The following is an 18,928-nucleotide window of genomic DNA, read 5'->3' as shown; positions in this document are numbered from 1 at the left end:
TTGTAACTATACTGAGACCTTAGGTCTTATATCTCAAGGTGAGTGGCGGATTTACGTTGCAGATGTCTATGGGGTCCGGTAGCCACTTAACACCAGGTGGGCGGTGAGCTCGTCCACCAATCTAAGCAATAAAAAAAACTGGAAATGTCCCGGATTAGCTCGACACAGGTAACAGAAGAAAAAAAATTCCCGGAAATTTTCCCAGAAGGCGATCGGCAACCCATTAGAGCTGCTTGTCAAAGTGTCTCTGACCTACTGGCTAACGAACTTGATGTATTTGTATTGAGTGATGATAAAATGTTAAATATCTTATCCAAAAGCAGGTGCAACGCTTTGTAGTAATTACGTATTAACCAAACTTTTTACAAATAAATTCTGAAATGGACATATAACTTTGTTCTAAAAAACAAAACCACAAAAAATAAAACGTAAATATTTGGTGCTACATAGCTTCTATTAATTTAAGCAAGTCTCACTATCTTTCCTCTGTATTACAGCGAAGTAGTGCGGCGTTCCAGATTGAATGTTGGAACCATAGAGTTACTGTTGTAGGTACTTATTAACTCCATGGTTGGAACAGCGACCAAAATTAAGATATGTTGCGTGGTGTCTATGGACTCAGACATCATCTTTAACCACTACTATTGAATTTACACTTTAATTAAGTAGCAAAATTACAGTGGGTGGAATCTCCCATACATATTTTTTTTATATGGGATGAGATCCGAAGTTGTGACACAACACAGTGTTACCGAGCTAATTGGTTTAACAGAGTCATAGTAATTTTTATCAATACGTGAACATTGAATTTGAAAACAAACCGTACGTTCTCTTTACTTATTTTTATTAATAATATAGTTTTCTTTGCATTTCTGTAATGCTACTACTACTCCTGCGTCTTAACGCGTTAATTAGTGCGCTAAATTGGCATTACGCACCTAGCTATAGAAAAATGTAAATTTCCTTATGGCAACACTAAACAAAATGCCGGTTAAGCTTTGTTGTTTTTGTTTGTTTTGTCGTTTATTCATTTGGTTTTGATGAATAACACATTGAGTTATTTAAAAAACTAAATGGCATTTTAATTTTTTAATATCGCTTATAAGTTCACGTTGATATTTTTCGAGAAAAGACTTTGTTCACAAAATGATTTTGTAACGTGTTTTTTTTTTCGTGTTAATTTTAATATTTGCTGTTAAGAAATTTACTCCTCCTGTTTGGTCTTGTTTTTGTTTGTAAATTGTAAGTTATTGTTGTTGAGAAACTGACTCCTGTGTTGTTTAAATTTTTTGCGCCTTTTGCAAACTTTTTAACATGCCTGATACTCATCGTACTTGTGAAGTTTGTGGTATCAAAGAAAGACATCTTACTGAAAAACGGTTTTTCGCAAGGTTTCCTCTGGATGTCAATAGGTGAGTAAGTGAACTCCTTATTTGAATTTCTTTAGTAGATGGGTTGAAAGGGGTATGGAAGTATCGTCATTTTTAGAATCTTGAAACTTATTATTTAGGCTGTTGATTAGATATAAATAAATATGACAAAGTTTGTATGGAAATTCGTAATTTTTTAATCTAGAACCTTGAAACTTTTTGATGATGATTGATTTTTTTGCTTCTAGTCAGATATATGTAAATAATAATGTAATTTTAAGTTTTTAAATCTTCACCCTCGAGGGGGTAAAATAACAATAAGAAATAGGGGATAAAAGTATGCAAGGTATTGTGGGCACAGCTATTAAAAAATACTTCAGTAAATAATAGATACTTAAATTTGAAAAATGTATATATTTTAGTTTATAACAAGACCTATTTTAATTTAGTAGTAAAACTAACGCTCATTTTGAATTTTAGATGTAAACAATGGGTAAAGATGGTTGGCAAAGAAGATCTGGCTTATCTTCAAGTACATATGCTACATGATTTAAAACATGTTTGTGAAGCACATTTCTCAAGACGAGACTTTACAAAATCAAAGAAGCGCTTAAAAAAACGAGCTGTACCCAAACTGAACTTGACACTGCCACCATTGAGAGATGAAATTCTTCTTCAATTTTTGCAACTCAACTCGCAAGGTAATTGGGTACATATTTTCCATTTTGTACATTTTTTACAGGATTGAAATTTTTTTTGTGTATAAAAATTTATACTATGTAAAAATTTGTGTTAGCTCAGTTGGTACCTAAAATGCTCACTTCTCGCACATATGTCTACTGCATGGACCAAAGATAGTTTCTAAGTCCATTTATATCTAGACCACACTTTGAAATTCAACATGCTCTTGAGTGTAGAATAATTCAAAGTAAATTAAAAAATGTATGTTTTTATATCAGCGGATGTCACCCCACAAGGCCAGTTCGAGGTTCAGGCCGTTCCTAGTGCTTTGATGCCAGCATCCTCAAGTCAGCCTAGCGGTCTAGAGAAAAGTGAGAATCAGGATTGTTTAAATTTATATCAGCAAGAAAAGAAATACTAAATTTTAATCTTAATAGACATGTGTAATAATTTAAAATAATTAATTTAATTTTCAGCTGATGTCACCCCACAAGGCCAGTTTGAGGTTCAGGCTGTTCCTTGTACTTCAATGCCAACATCCTCAAGTCAGTCTAGCAGTCTAGAGAAAAGTAAGAATCGATTTCATGAAAGCAATTCTAAATTTTAGTTGTAACGAAGATCTGTAAAAATAGTTCAAAATTCCTACTAATATTATAAATGCGAAAGTAACTTGTCTGTCTATTACACTTTCACGTCTAAGCCACTGAACCCATTTTGATGAAATTTGGCACAGACAATTTGTAGACAGAGAAAGGACACAAAATACTATTATCAAGTGATAGTACAGGGACATGCGATATAACCGAATCCCATGCGGGAGAAGCCACAGCCGAAAGTCTAGTTTAAATAAATGAATATAATTTTTTCAGCGTATGGTTCTGGTTGTGTTTATTTAACAACTAGCGACCCGCCCTCGCTTCGCTTAGGAAACTGTCATTAATTATTGATTTCTCCACTATTTAATGGATGTTATTATACATATAAACTTTCCTCTTCAATCACTCTATCTATTAAAAAAAACCGCATCAAAATCCGTTGCGTAGTTTTAAAGATTTAAGCATACATAAGGACAGACAGATAGATATAGGGACAGAGAAAGCGACTTTGTTTTAACTATGTAGTGATACAACATGTTTAGTTATTGTTTTAGCTATTTTTTTTAATATTGTTTATTTGTATTGTACTGTTGGTTTCCCTTATAAATAAATAAAATATAATAAGATTATAATACATACTAATTCTATTGTACTTCATATATTTTTACAGACGTCACCAAAGGAAGCCAGCGGAAAGAAAGTGAAAGTCAAATAAGAAAAAGAAAATTAGAAGATGTTGGTGAGTTTTGTATTATTAACTCCATCTACTTATAGCACCACTTTTAACGATTGGTCAATAAGTATTAATGTAATTTTTTTGTTTTAGATGTTACACCACGGAAAAGGAAGCTCTTAAGTGAATTGAGAAAAACAAAGTGCACATTGGCATCATTAAAAAAGAGCGCGAAACTAATAGACAATTTATCGTCAGAGTTTCTAAAAGAAATTGTCACGTCTGCGTTGATAAATCAAAAGCGTAAGTCACAAGGCAAACGCTGGACTATTAAAAATAAAATATCAGCATTAGCCATCTTCAAGCGTTCACCAAAAGCTTACCGATATCTGCGATATCTCGCACCATTTCCGAGTATCAAAACATTGCAAAAATTAATGAAAAAAATACCTGTTGAGCCAGGTTTAAATACAGCTGTACTTGACCACCTGAAAAAACTAGCTCCCATTAAAAAAATAAGAGCAAAATTATGTTCGCTAGTCTTTGATGAAATAGCGTTAAAAGAAAGGTTAACTTATAGCGAAGCCACAGATAAAGTGGAAGGGTTTATCGATTATGGATATGAGAGGAAAGATGAGCTAGCAAATCATGCCTTAGTCTTCATGTTACAAGGTATTGGGAGAAAAATTAAACAACCGCTGGCATTCTATTTCATAAGAGGCACAGTATCTTCAGAAAAATTAGCAGTTTTAATAAAAGATATAATTAAAGAAATTACTAACTCGGGATTTCAAGTTTTATCAACAATATGTGATCAAGCGCCCACCAATATGGGAGCATTAAGTCTGTTAAAGGAGTGGAACAATGGTGGACATAATTATTTTGAATTTGAAAATAAAAAAATTTATATAATTTATGATATTCCACATTTATTAAAATCACTGAGAAATAACTTTTTAAAACAAGGATTTCTGAAAATGGGAGAATTGAAAGGTCAATGGAGCCATTTAGTTGAGGTAGAGGAACGAAATAGAAATTTTTTATATCTTAGCAAACTCAAATCAACTCATGTACAACCAAAGTACAGAGCTAAAATGAAAGTTAAGTATGCCGCACAAATATTTAGCCAAACAGTGGCTGCTGTTCTTAAATTATTAGCTACGAATGTGGAAAATGTACACCGATCAGATGAAATATTACAGACTGCTTTGTTAATTGAAAAATTCAATAAACTTTTTGATTATACAAATGGGCCATCAGGACATGCTGACGTAAAAAAAGGTATACGGGAAAACGTATCTGCTAAAACTGACCATTTAGCTGTTTGGACAGAATATAGAAAGCAACTGTCTACTTTAACATTTTTCAACCATAATGGCGTGGAAGCAAAAAATGTAAAGTGTGTTCAAGGCTACATTATATCATTAAAATCGCTGCGTGATATTTGGCTGGAAGTTCAGGATTTAGGATATAAGTATTTGAATCTACGGCAGTTAAACCAGGATGCATTAGAAAATTTATTTGGGTTAATAAGACAGCATGGTCAAACAAACAAGCATCCGACGTGTTCTACATTTATAGCAGCTATGAAAACCTCTATAATATCAGGACTTACCGCCCCTCACAGCAAAAACTCCAATTGTGAAGAAGACAAAAAGGAACTCATGACGGATTTTCATGATTTAGTTTTTGGGTTTAAAGACGAAGATGATCAAGGTCAAGATATTAATGAGTCTCCTAGTCATGTTTCCACAGAAAATGAAAATGAGGAAGACAACCCGGTTCTCAGTATACCTGAAGAAGAAGAATATAAAGAAATAGTATGTGACCTAGCAAAAATTTCAAATCAACCAGTGGTCTATATAAGTGGATATCTAGCTTCTGTTATTCTAAAAAAAAATGATTGCCAGGTCTGTAGAGAAACTTTGACAGTTGCAGATCCAGAGGAAAATAAGATTTATGATTTAATTAAATTAAGGGAGTGGTGGCAAGATAAGAAATGTTTGACATATCCATCATTGCAGTTGTGTCAAACTGTACACACTGCGGTTACAAATTTTGAACAGTTTTGTATCCCTAACCTACATAATAACAATATTTGCCAGTGGACAATTACTATATTTTATTCAAATTGTAATACAGAGTGGCTATGCATTAATCATCGTCAACAAATGTCAGACTTATTGTTTACAAAATTGGCTCTAATGCTGATTCGGCGACAGTGCCAGATAATTAATTTAAAGCAAGTTTCAAAGGAAGAGGATTTGGCGGACGCGAACAAAAGGGGTCAACAATATGGTGTTTCAAGATAATTACATAATTAGTTTTTATTTGTTTTTTGTAGAAAGAAGTTAACTTCGGGTTTGAGTTCAAAAAAAGTATACATTTAGAGATTTAGAACTTTATTTTTTTACTATTATAAAATAGAAGTTTTTAAAAATTTACTCTTCAAATGGAAATAGAAACGAATTGTTTTTTATTTAGCACAAAAATTTTCAAAACCTAGTTCGTTATAACATTATAAAACAAGGTTGAAAACCTCTACATGTATACTTATTGTACCTTGCATAAAATTAAGTAAATATTGGTTTATATTGTAAAATAAAAATTAAACATTTCCGATACAAACTTAAAATTTTTTGTAAGCGTTAAAATTCTACTTACAAATTTCATTAAAATTATACTAAGTAATAAAACATTGTTTTATTTCTTTTAAAATAATAAAGTTTTTATTTCAATATGCAATCCTTGCCTGCATTCGATATCGACAAAAATATCGATAATATTCGCATCATTATTTATTGGACATCGATATTAATGCCCATCACTATTTTTGACAGTGGTAGGATTTTTGTAGTCTGTGGTTGTTTTAATGTTGTCACCAGATCGGATCTGATCCCATACATTTTCATTTTGTAACGTTTACTATGAAGTGCGGACTCTTATAACGTAGTGATTATATACTCTTTGGCAAAATTAAATGAACAAGCAGTAAATTCAAATAAGAAACTTGGTAAATAAAATTTAATGCAGAATCTGGGGTGAACTTAATTGTTTATGATCGGAATCAATAGTTTTACTCGGAATTAGCTGAGTTTACACTGTATGGTGGCGTTAAGCTATACATTTGATTTCTATGAAATATCAATTCAGAAATGAAATGGTCCTCTGTATTTCTTTGTTTAAAAAGTGAATAGGTAACAGATTAGACACTAGATTTCACAGGGGAATTCCAAATTCAAAACGTATCAATGATTCATATTGTAAACTTATTTCACAGTGAAAGGCAGTGCTTTTAAAAATAAATCTATCATAGTCTATGCTTGAATTCTCTAAAGCGATTGGTCAGTGAACCGCTGCGAATATTCGTTCTCGTTCGGAAAACGCCAAATACGCTTTCAAACCAAAATGGAGGATTTGTCGGTCGAGGTGTACGGTGAAAATGGTGCTTATTATAAGGTTTGTAAACCGTGAAGTACGCTAAAATTTGAGTAAACACGCGTCCCTCTAATTAGTTTACAGATCAATCAATCGTAGCCGATGACCAGGGCAGTGATATGTCTTATACTTACAAAAATATTTTTCCGGGAAGATCTCTGCTGGAATAGACGCCATGTCCGTCTGACAGGGCGTGATTTTTCCATGTGTTGTAATAATTTTTATGCTTGTAGTATTTTTAGAAAATATCGTGCAGTAAATGGATGTCTGCTCCTCATGTGGTGATTTAACATTAGCGTATTTTCGCGTAAATGACCTAGTTATCACATCCGCAGCGCATCACCAAGTTGCTGTGGCTTTAAAATGTTCCAAAAATTCTTTATTTTTAGGCCATTGTCACCGACGTGCTCGACAACGAGGTTCTAGTAGCCTTTGAAAATGAGTGAGTTTATTTATATTTAGTATGTAAATTTATATACTAGTGTATAAACTGTCTTATTTTTTGTAAATTTATTGACTACGTTTGATTAAATTTTTAGCTGGCAGCCAGAATCAAAGTTTCCGTTTTCTCAAGTTTTCTTACCACCTAAAGACACTGGCAAACACACAGAATTTACTGAGAACCAGGAGGTGGAAGTATTTGCTAGGTCTAATGAGAAAGAAGCGTGTGGGTGGTGGACTGCAAATATCAAGGTATTGAATTACACACACATATATTAAACAAATCAAAATATGATAGAATTTTATTCTAGAACAAATGTTTTCGAAACTACCCTTCATCTTGTTTACTTGTACATGATTTTCTATTTTAAACCCTAATTTCTACCCTCCTTTTTGCTTTTTTGTTAAAAATTTTTGAAAACTTGCCCCAATTTAACTTAGTCTGTTTGGTTTTATTTCAAAAATATACTAAGATTTGTTGCAATTTAACTTCAACAAATTTTATTAAAATTTTTTTTAATTTAATTTATTAAAAGCGAATTAAACATTTGGTTACTTCAATTTAGAGTCCTTTGAAGTATTAATCCAGAAATACTGCCTGTATACAATATCAAATACAGCAAATCTTGCTATGTTAAATTCATCACATTGCATAATAATGTCTAGACTATATTTTTGTTTTTGTTTCTATAATAGTTTTATGTAGAATGTGGAATTAAGAATCATATATGCCAATAAAATGTCAATATTTTTTGCAGATGATGAGGGGTGATTTCCTTGTGATAGAATATCTAGAATGGGATAACTGTTATACGGAAATTGTGCCTAAAGATCGTCTTAGGGTAAAATTACCGAAGACCCCAATAGACAAAAACACATTTCACAAGTTTGAAATAACAGTACCTGATGAACTGAAGGACTAGTGAGTTATAATTTGAATTATAATATTTATAAAAAAAAAACATGCATCATATTGAATAACAATCACTTCCCAGTTGGAATAATGTCTCCATCATGCTATTATAAAAGTGGGTATAATGTATGCTAGTGTTATTGAAGTCCCATGCAGCTGTCAAGTGGTCTCTTACAAATTGGTAGCTAATGGGATAATAGAAAATCTTAAGATAGCTACTCTCCTGTAATATTTACTAATGTAATAAATATTTCATATACATTTTTAACCAAACATGACCACTAATAAAGCATATGGAGTAATTATTATTACATATAACTCTTACACATCTAACATTGTTGATATCATCTCTTTTGCTAAAGTAAAAATACGTAGTTGTTCACTAGGGACCACAAACAAACATATTAGAAGTATCATTAGTTGGTAGAAGGGAGATTGTGAAGGGGTAGGTACAAGAATTCAGTATCTGTTTTGAAATGTTCATATTCATATTATTCATATCTGTAGGTAGGGGAGTTTTTATATCAATGCTATTTAGACTTGAGTTGTTAAGGTAGAATGGATACATTGATACTAGTAATGTTAGTAGTTAGCTGTAAGCTGATCTGCCCAACATAGCAATAAGAAAGTTAAAGAATATGTGTAATGTATTCAGTCTGTGAACTATTTATGAATCTATTGAGTCTTAAATTAAATTCAACCCTCCTGTAAAGGTTCCAACTCCTAAAGTATGACATAATCTGCATTCATACTAGAAAAGATAAATTGAATTATTATTCCATTTATATATTGGTCAAAATTTTAAGAAAACAAAATTTAGTACCTGAAAAAAATTTGTTGCATTAATAAATAGTCTGATAACTTCATAAATACTAAAATATACCTAACTTTAAAATTGAATAGGAATATAAAGATCAATATGTTGACTAAAACTGAGCTTATGATATTTTTGGGATACAGGTGTTAAATTCAACAGTGTGGGCAAAGAGGATATGAATTACTTGTAATTTTTTGTCTATTACAACTTAAAATAACTTTTTAGTTAACATCGCTAAATGCTGGCTGGTGGGTTGATTCTGTTTGGACAAACCTTTTTTTTAAATGAGAAACATGTTTATTTGCTATGTCTGAATGGTTTATTGTCATATATTTAATTGTTTATAAATTTTGATGTCTTTTTAATATATCAGTCTGGTTCACCATATACCATACTACAGGAAATAATTGTTTGGGGAAAAAAATTAATTGAAATTTGTTAAATATTCAAAATTAATTAAAGGGTCAAGTCAAGCAGTATTTTAATAAATAAAACCATTGGTAAATAAACCAACTGAATTTATTATATTGAATACGGTGGTCACTTAAAGAAAAACTTCAAAAACCTCTCAGCCTTGTTACAACTATAAAATATACTACAAATTTGTGCTTGCTTGGGGTACAGCTCCCATAGGATAGCATTACATAGTTAGTATTTCCATTTAAATTTTATTTAGATATTCACATCATTTTGACTAGGTTTCATACTTTGTGGAAGTTCTGAGGTAAAGGAGAAACTTTAGCTCTGTTAATATCTTGTATAGCATGGAACACTTCAGGGAGGAATTGTTTTGGGGGTTCACACTTTCATTTTTACCTAACCATGAGTGCTATAATATGTAAGATCAAAATGATTTTGAATGGAAGAGTGAATAATTAGTCGGACACAAGCATGGCTGATGTTGAGGTTGGGTCGGCAGTAACTATATGGTGTACGTGTGCAGCCTCCACGACATCCACAGCGCGAAGGTGGAGAACGCGCACAAGGAGTTCCAGAAGGCGATCGGCGCCGCGCTCGTCTGGTACGTGCCCGAGCGCGCCGTGCTCGCCGTGCTCTCCCGCTGCGCCTCCTCGCAGCGCCGCGCCACCATGCTGCAGGAGATGCACTTCCGGTACCTCCACACCCCCACCCCACCCCACCCCACCCCACCCCACCCCACTACACTACACTACACTACACTACAGTTGAATATGCTATTTCGAAAAGGGCACATCTCTGAATATATAAAATGTTCAGGAAATGAAAAAAAGTGATTATTTTCTAAAGCAGTGTAAAATTTAAAATATTAACTTTAGAGACATATTTTAGTGTTAATTGGCAATTGAAAATTACTGGAATTATTATAAAATGGGTGTAGGTAAGCCTCAAAACTACATGTATATGAAAAAACCTATTTGACAAAATATGCGACATGTGCCCTTTTCGAAATTTCATATTCAATTATAAATGCTAGCATTACTAGCTTTATTAGTGTGGACGGTCTTAAAACTCATGCCACACGATAAAAGGACATGCTCCGACGATGTCACGTAATATAGGATTAAAGCAAGAAAATGGATACTATTATTATCAATCACTACATGTGATATTTGTGTTATAAAATCTATGGACCGCAGTCGCTCTATAACATGGCGTCCACTGTGATCAACTGTACTTGTCTATGTAAGATAAAAAAAGATGTTTCTCCCGCCTGTCGAAATTATAGCCTAGCCGATAGATGAGCACTTTGTATAAACTCTATTTGGGGTACTTGAGCGATCTGACTATTTGATTGAAATTTCTTTTTATTCGAGACCGCTGAGGTACTTGATGGGGAGTAACCACCATACTTCAGGGCCATTAGCAAATCTAGATCTGCAACCAAGCTGTAAGATAATAGAAATGATATCAGTCAACAGGGCAGTTACTGGTAATACTAACAGTTTAAATTATTCAGCAATGTATAGGTAATATCTTAAATATTAACATCTCTAAACGTAATTCGCGATACCCACATATACCATCAGAATTATCTATCCGGCCATGCATAGCCTCCTCCGACTTATTGAAGGATAGGGATAATGCTGAGAAATATTGACCATACATTGGTTAGTTACTTCACTTGATATTCATGTGTTTGAACTATATGGCCACCTACTCCATATCAGGTCACGATCATCACAACAACCAAATAAACGGGATATCCAAATAATAAAGAGACTTAAAATCTACAATAGGAATAGGTTAGCTTGTAACCTCACATTGGCAATGTTCGTAATTAAACACCGACTAGTACAATCCTTAGAAGCCGAATATGACACATAACTAATTGTAAAAAAAAATACATGTACTTGCCAAATTTTATATTAAGATTTAGTGTCTCGTGTCTTGTTTTAATTGATTGCAGTAGTAATAAAGTTTATTGTGGGACATGTATTGCGCGTTGTGGAAGCGATACCTTTCACTTTTCACGCAATAGTTCGCAGGTTCGGAACTAGGCATGTGCTGATAGATGTAGCATATTTCTTTTTCTTTCTTTTTTCTTCACATTCCTCTAAGTCATGTGAATTTTATCCAACTGCTCAAAGATGGCGGCTCATTGGGAATTGTTTCAAATCTTTGATCGCATTTACCACGTTTTGAATAAACAGATAAATTCATTTCGCTTACAAAAACAAAATCTAACAATTTCTAATTGAAGTAGACCGTAACAGCTGCTACACAATGTTCTTGATTGAAATAGTCATGGAATGCTGTTACACACTAATCTGTAAAAACAGGTATTGCTTTCTTCCATATATAAGAAGTTATAAATTACAAAAAATATTGTAAATCAGTAGATACATACATAAAGTGACTAGGACCAAAAGGATTAATCCTAGGACCAAAAAGGAAATTAGACAATTTAATGCACCGTAAATTCTGACTGAGAATATCTACTCACTGAATCTAATATTTAATATGGCATGGATCGTAGTCATGGTTTGGTTACATGCAAGAAAATAACCAAATGGTTTTGTTTTATATAGTAATAAAATATTAAATTTTAATTTTCAGAAATTTGACCCAGAAACTTATGTTATTGAAGAAAACAGAGGAGGCAGCGAGGCAGCTTGAATCTACGAAAATAAACAATCAGGGCGGGTGAGTCACTACTGTACACGTGCTCTCGTTATGATTCTCGAAAAAATCGTTTTTGTTTAAAAAGTGAGAAACTATTATACTTTCAAACAGTTTAAATAACCTACTGTGAAGTAGGAACCAGAACAAGTTAATTATATTTCTGATACATTCAATATTCAGCATTGAACAAGGATCTCAAGTCAGAAATGTTGACTTGTGGTCCTGTTTTGTTGAACCAATAGACTCAGGCTTATCTCAATATAAGTTTAATGGTTGAACAAAACTGGTGCTAACATTATCTGGAGCCCCCAGGACCGCCGGCCCTTTAGATTGTGCCGAGACGGTAGTATTAGGCTCTCCACATTTTTTACTCTCCTCTTAATTCTCTACATGAGTACACGATCAAAGTACGCACAAATGCAAAAAATGACTACACAACCACAACACTTTGATTACTGACTGTTGACACATTCACCTTTATTAATTAATTAACAATATTTAAATTATTATTTTTGAACAAAACTGAGTTAAACAAAAGGTTGTGTAAGGATGTTTTATTTTCCTTGACATCTGGCGCTTTGAATATTCAAATATAACTATATAATTGTAATATTTCTCTGGAATTAATTAATATACTTTAACTAAATTGCAAAGCACAATTTGTGCAAAATAAATACTAAGAAATTTGCTAAGTCAATTATATATTTTTTCATTAGTTGTTTTTATAATATTCCAAAGGATTGACAAAGGACAAAGGATTGCAGTAGAAATTTTTCTCAATTTAATTTCTTGGCTTTAGAACAAGTAATGATTATTTTATAATTTCTGCTGGTTAGAATTTTACACTGGTGTGTCATGTAGGACCACCATTTGGTTGATTTCTTGGTCTATTTGGTAATAATGGTAATTAATATCCGAAAGGCCAAATGCTCAAGTTCTTTCTGAATTTTATTTTAAAATATTTCTAACTTCGAGCTTGTGTGTATTTGTTTTTAACATCTCCTCAGTATGTTTGTGGTACACAATAAAAATGAAATTACAGGATAATATAAAAATTGAAAGTTTGACTAACTGCACACTTCAACTATGATCGTAAAAATTAATCGATTAATTTGATATAGCAGTAAAAATTATTTAATTTATTAATTTATTTATAGCAGAAAATCAATGAACAATGTAATAACAAAAATGGAATGTGCACAGATACACCGAAGAGTTCAGCGTGCGCGAGGAGCTCATGGGTCTGGCGATCGGCACGCACGGGGCCAACATCCAGCAGGCTCGCAAGCTGCCCGGGGTCTCCAACATTGAGCTTGAGGAACTCACGTGCACTTTCAAAATATGTGGAGAGGTAAATGTACTGTGTGGAAGCACGTCAGAGCCATAGCAGCAGGAACCTCTTAGATATTTCTTTAATACATAAAATATATCAGAAGGGGTAAATGAGTTACAAAATTGTTTGGTTTGTTTGTTCTTAAAAATATTGCTGTTGTTTTCCACTACTTAATAAAGCCTGTTGCTGTGGGAGCCAGGGGTGACAAAAGATAATTGTCAGTCCTTATCCAGCGTTCGACGTATCGACGCTTTTATTCAGTGATCTAGTTAAAGATTTGTACTTGTTGCTATTACGAGAAAGATTTTCTCTCTTACAACACTAACATAAAATACAATTATCAGTCAATTTGTCTCTGTTTTATGTGACAGAACAAAGTTTAGCGAGCATTTTACTTTTTTTATGAAAAAATAAACAATGTTACTTTAAAAGACATATAATGTAACTGGTAAAAGATAAAAATATAATGTTGCAAAGATGATTAATATCAAAAATATAACATGTTAAACCTTTAAAACCCTCTCCTGTAAAATGAGTAAGTTTTGAGATTATAGAGTCCTTGCTGCTGTGCTAGTAACTGGGACTACCGATGGGCTGTTGAGTAACGTAGTGCGTGCGCGCAGTCGGCGGAGGCGGTGCGGGCGGCGCGCGCCGTGCTGGAGTACGCGGAGGAGTCGGTGCGGGTGCCGCGACAGCTCGTCGGGAAGGTCATCGGCAAGAACGGGAAGCTCATACAGGAGATCCTGGACAAGAGCGGCGTCGTCCGGGTAACCTACCGTCCACACTATTTATTACATTTTTTATTTTTATTGCGTATATGGGTGAACCAGCTCACGGTCTCCCAATGTTACCGGAGCCCATAGACACATACAACCTAAATGCCGCTACCCACCTTTAGGTATGAGTTCTAAGGTCTCAGTATAGGCAGAAACAGGTGGGTAGTTGTACCTACCCGTGCGGGTTCACAAAACCACCAGTAAAAATACCTTAATAATTAATAATATAATTAATTAATAAGCACAGATTTTTATTTACTTGCTATAGTTTAAGTGGTTGTTTTAATGATTCAATGTATAATTGAATACAGACCTCGCTACTTCTATGTGTAGATTAAATTCCAATATTTGATAAAATTTTGTAAAAGATGAATATGTGTTTATAGGTGAAAGTAGAAGGCGACAACGAGCCGCAGCCGGTGGGCCCCCGCGAGGACGGCGTCGTTCCTTTCACATTTGTCGGTACTAAAGAAAACATCGCCAATGCTAAAGTACTTGTCGATTATCACATTGCGCATCTCAAGGTAAGACAAGACGCGAGCGTGCTTCTAGAGCTTAACTGATGTAAGGCGGGCTTTGGTGTAATCGATGATATTACTGAATTATTTCAATATATTTTTCCTTAGCTGAGAGCCTTGGTAGGCTATATCAGCGTAACCTTAACTAGTAGATGAGCTCCGGGGCTCAAGCCTGAAGACGCTGCTAACACGAACCCTAGCAAGAGCAATGCTTCGCAGAATCTACAACCAGATCGGAAACGCGACCCACTGAGAAGATCCGGCGAGAAACTCAGTGGACTGTGTCTGTGGGTTAATTTACTCGTCTAGCCCTTCGTCGCAAGCGACGGGTTCGACAAGAACGATGACCGGATTTCAAATCACAAACCACTTATATGTTTAGTGGATCGAGCGTTCGCCCGCATCGTTGTTCAGTCGTATCTACCACAGTGGTCTTGTGCTACGAGTATTGAGTAGTTTGTTGCGTTGCAGGAGGTGGAGCAGCTCCGACTGGAGAAGCAGGAGATCGACCAGCAGCTGCGCGTGGTGCTGGGCAGCGCCGCCGCGCACCCGCCGCCCCCCGCGCGCGCGCGCCGCCCCCGCCGACCCCCGCCAGGTACCGATATGTTTCAATTCTATTTTAATTTATTTATTACAAGCGGTCCGCTCCGGCTCCGCTCGGGTCTTTAACAAGAATTTCAACGATATTTGACGTTGTTTTATTTTTTTGAATAAAAAAACACTTATTGCGGCATAATTATAATAGTTATACATATGTTGTCGTGACACTTTTTGTAAATAATAATGTCTTCTACAAAGTCGTAGCACATTATTTTATTCTATCATCAATAGTTTTGGCAGGGCACGCGATGTCAAGAATATTTTAGGTAATTTTTTTACACCTCGTGTTACATTATTGGAGTTTCTAATTTAAAAAAAAAAAGATTGTAACCCTATGTCATTCGGAAATTGTGTAGCTTCCAAACAGTGAAAGATTTTTTTAAATCGGTTCAGTAATTTCGGAGCCTATTTAATACAAACAAACAAACAAATCTTTCCTATTTATAATATTAGTTTAATGTCTGCATGTTGTGTTGTACGTATGCTGTACACATTGTGGCACGCAGGTGGCGTGGGTGAAGAGCGCGGCGACGGGAACAGGCATCGAGGTCGGGGGGGACACCGGAATAGGTACACGTACGTTACCTCATGGTTTTTTTATAATTAGAATCGCCAAATAGAAACTAGTATAATATATATACCTACTAATGAGCTTAATTATATATTTGAAAACATTATTAATAAAATATAATAATCCCAATTTTTTGAAACAATTCTGAACCCATCAATATTCAAGAATATACCACAACCATCAAATAAATGAGTAAATAAGTTGAATGAACCCATGAAAAATAACTGCTGAAACTTTTAAGTCTATTAGGTATGTGGATCAAGGTCTATATGATATACCTTTTGAATTATAATAAATAAGAAATAACTTGAAATGAATTTTATTATTTGATTTTGATTTAAAGCTATTATGATGAAGCTAGGACTCGTTTTTATTCTCATTTATTTTCTTTCAACACTGCTTAATTATTGATTATAGAATCCAGTTTAAGACCAAAACTTAATTCAATATGGGACCTGGATTTTTAGAAACAACCTGATTTAGAAAATGGTTTTTCTAAATGGAATCTCAAAGGTCGTTGGCCATTTGATACCCTGCGTTTGGTATGCACCATAGATGTAATATATAAAAATATTAAAAGTCCCAATTCTGTCACTGGTAAACTCGTATAGAATATATTAATAGTTATTATAATAATTGCTTAGATACTGCTAGATAGTGAATTTTATTATCATGAATAAGTCGTTAATTGCGTGCAATGTGTACATTTTCCAGATCATCAGATCGTGAGGACAGACGCGTGCCTCTCGAGAACGGCCGCACCGCGCCGCCGCCGCGCGCGCAGCGGGGCACCGACGTCAGACCCAACGTACGTACTCGCGCACGCAAGATCGGATAGATGTTATTTTCATGTTTGTTGATTCAGGCAATTGTAGTACAATTTTATAAAAATTATATATTAAAAAATGTAATTAAATCATAATAGATTGACGATGAACTATTCTTGTCTGATAGTTTGTTACATGTTAAATCTTATATTCTGCGAATAACCTTTAAAGTATTTTTAAATTCAGACCCAAGTAAAATTTCTGTCTATCGTGCGCGATATGACATCTTAGAACGTAATTGGTGCTGGATGTGTGGCTCAGTGCCCTGTGTCGTGTTGCAGAGCGGGCGGCGGCGCGACGAGCGGCGGCGACCCACCGACGACGACAGCTCCGCGCTCGACAGCCGGGACGTGTCCTCGGCCGACAGAGGTACCGAATACGCAAGCTCAACGACATCCAATATCATCACTACATAGTATAAAGCAAAGTAGCTTTCTCAGTCTCTATATATCCCTATGTATGCTTAAATCTTTAAAACTACGCAACGGATTTTGATGCGGTTTTTTTAAATAGATAGTGATTAAAGAGGAAGGCTTATATGTATAATAACATCCATTAAATAGTGGAGAAATCAATAATAAATTACAGTTTCCGAAGCGAAGCGAGGGCGGGTGGGTCGCTAGTTAACTATATTTATAGCTTTGTTCGACTCTAAATCTGAAAATATTACTGAATGTGCCAGTGAAAATGTAGTTCATTTTATGTATTTACTTTCCGTTTTATTATTAGCATTTTGATTAGTACTTTTGCACCCTAGTTGAGTCTCATAGTTAGTAACGAGATGAACAGCTCTTTGTATATTGTATTTTAATTAATTTGAATCTTTAAAATTTAACTTTTAGTATATTTAAAAAAATACATGGAAATTAATAAATTCCATATTGGCTTAACGTATTTCGGAATATGCAAATATGCAATAATAAAAGGCTGTTGGTCTCCCGGGCGCGTGCACTGAGCCGTGTGTTGCGCACAGAGTCGGCCGCGTCGGACGAGCGCCGCGACCACAGGCGCCGCCGCAGGAGGCAAGGTACACTACTCTACACTCTCTCTCTCTCTCTACTCTCTCTACTCACTCGCACAAACATCAACTGAATAGAGACTCGTACTATAGCAACTGCACGTCTTTAACTTTGCATGATATATGTGTCTCAGCCTCATTTTATTTTTCACACTTTTTTTATTCATTTTGATCGTGCCAGTTTGATTCGCAGCCATTGAAACACCGAAAAGGCACACTGTGCCGTTGTCGTCTATTATTAATAAAATTGACAAATAATTAGTTGAAGCTATGTATAAATCAAGTATTTTTTAACAAGTTTATATATAGTGAAAGTAAAGCGAAGAAGGATCAGAGCATCGTTCATACAGAATGCAGTGATCACGCAGACAGTTAAATTTGTCAATATTGTATAGGCCCGTCAGCGCTGCTGCGAACTTTCTTCGTTTTCGGAAACGACGTCTCCTTTACACGAAGCTTTAGTTATACCGTAATGTATAATCTGTGCATGCCTAGTGCCATAACTCTCACATCACGTAAGATTTTCAGATTTAATATCGCTGTTTATGTTCATTGTGTGGCATAGATGATGTCCATCGCACTGCGGCTTGGTATTAACACTGTCGCGTTTAGGGTTTGGACAGTCTGTCAGAAGTATTTATATGAGTGCACTGTTGTGTATGTTGCAGGAGGCGGGTGGAAGAACGGCGTGAGCGGGGGCGGGGCCGGGGGCGGGGAGGCGGCGCGGCGGGGCGCGGGCGGGGCGGGGGGCGCGCTGCTGAACGGCACCGCGTAGGGGCGCGCCGGCGCCGCCCGCGAGGCTCGTGTCCCGACTCTGCCGCCCCGAGCGGCCTCGTGCATCGACTAGACTTACTCGTATTATGCTTTTGTAAGAGATTCGTGATTTGTATTCCTGATTATTCGATTGATATGAAAATTAAACATGTGTACGTCGCTCCCCCGGACTGTGCGCCTTTCGGCCGAATGCGTTCTTTCGGCACATTTATGGGAGATCGGACATAGCGCAGTACATACGTGTGTCGTAGCCTGTACTCTGTGGTTATGTGATTTCCTATAAAATAAACATTTCTGTACATATTTTCAATCGTATTTTTATTTGTACAAATAATTAGTTCCAACTTTTTAAAGGGGCGCCCGTGCGAGAAGTAGTCGATCTGCCGTCGGACTGTACTGTACTTCTCGTTCGGACGCCTTCACAAAATTGTACGTTGTGAATAATAGTTACATAATAATCATTAATTATAAAAATAAAAG

The 18,928-nt window shown here is 35.2% G+C and overlaps 3 protein-coding genes across 11 annotated transcripts in view; all 3 read left to right on the top strand.

Annotated features, from left to right (window-relative positions):
- Positions 1-18,928, top strand: part of LOC101736572 (mitochondrial pyruvate carrier 1) — a 497,008-nt gene that overhangs the window by 64,385 nt on the left and 413,695 nt on the right. The window lies entirely within an intron of this gene.
- LOC119630931 (uncharacterized) lies at positions 682-6,016 on the top strand. 4 transcript variants are annotated; one of them, XM_038021470.2, is made up of 6 exons: positions 682-1,412; positions 1,851-2,071; positions 2,330-2,422; positions 2,528-2,620; positions 3,318-3,386; positions 3,474-6,016. In XM_038021470.2, exons 1-6 carry the CDS (start codon positions 1,315-1,317, stop codon positions 5,630-5,632), a joined length of 2,733 nt encoding a protein of 910 aa, XP_037877398.1. In that variant the 5' UTR covers positions 682-1,314; the 3' UTR covers positions 5,633-6,016. The 4 variants fall into 4 exon arrangements, with proteins under 4 accessions (XP_037877398.1, XP_062525169.1, XP_037877399.1 ...); XM_062669185.1 differs by having other exon boundaries at positions 682-1,416; XM_038021471.2 differs by lacking the exon at positions 2,330-2,422.
- LOC101737089 (FMR1 autosomal homolog 1) lies at positions 6,385-18,758 on the top strand. 6 transcript variants are annotated; one of them, XM_038011596.2, is made up of 15 exons: positions 6,385-6,779; positions 7,148-7,200; positions 7,298-7,451; positions 7,958-8,121; positions 9,891-10,040; positions 11,966-12,052; positions 13,235-13,382; positions 13,988-14,131; positions 14,527-14,664; positions 15,130-15,253; positions 15,765-15,834; positions 16,544-16,637; positions 16,938-17,025; positions 17,630-17,683; positions 18,343-18,758. In XM_038011596.2, exons 1-15 carry the CDS (start codon positions 6,729-6,731, stop codon positions 18,447-18,449), a joined length of 1,626 nt encoding a protein of 541 aa, XP_037867524.1. In that variant the 5' UTR covers positions 6,385-6,728; the 3' UTR covers positions 18,450-18,758. The 6 variants fall into 6 exon arrangements, with proteins under 6 accessions (XP_037867524.1, XP_062525199.1, XP_037867523.1 ...); XM_038011595.2 differs by having other exon boundaries at positions 6,611-6,779; positions 9,873-10,040; positions 15,765-15,828; XM_038011594.2 differs by having other exon boundaries at positions 6,611-6,779; positions 9,873-10,040.

This window comes from Bombyx mori, chromosome 6 (assembly GCF_030269925.1).
Source record: "Bombyx mori chromosome 6, ASM3026992v2".
Classification (NCBI taxonomy): domain Eukaryota; kingdom Metazoa; phylum Arthropoda; class Insecta; order Lepidoptera; family Bombycidae; genus Bombyx; species Bombyx mori.
Note: the sequence above shows the minus strand (reverse complement) of the source record. Positions and strands in the feature narration are given on the sequence as shown.

Bases quoted from the DNA above. Each gene is read 5' to 3' on its own strand.
- LOC101737089 (XM_038011594.2), top strand. From the start codon at position 6,729: ATGGAGGATTTGTCGGTCGAGGTGTACGGTGAAAATGGTGCTTATTAT. The intron at 6,780-7,147 runs GTTTGTAAACCG...CTTTATTTTTAG, and splicing joins AAAATGGTGCTTATTATAAG to GCCATTGTCACCGACGTGCT. The intron at 13,383-13,987 runs GTAAATGTACTG...GCGTGCGCGCAG, and splicing joins CTTTCAAAATATGTGGAGAG to TCGGCGGAGGCGGTGCGGGC.
- LOC119630931 (XM_038021470.2), top strand. From the start codon at position 1,315: ATGCCTGATACTCATCGTACTTGTGAAGTTTGTGGTATCAAAGAAAGA. The intron at 1,413-1,850 runs GTGAGTAAGTGA...TTTGAATTTTAG, and splicing joins TTTCCTCTGGATGTCAATAG to ATGTAAACAATGGGTAAAGA. The intron at 2,423-2,527 runs GTGAGAATCAGG...TTTAATTTTCAG, and splicing joins GCCTAGCGGTCTAGAGAAAA to CTGATGTCACCCCACAAGGC.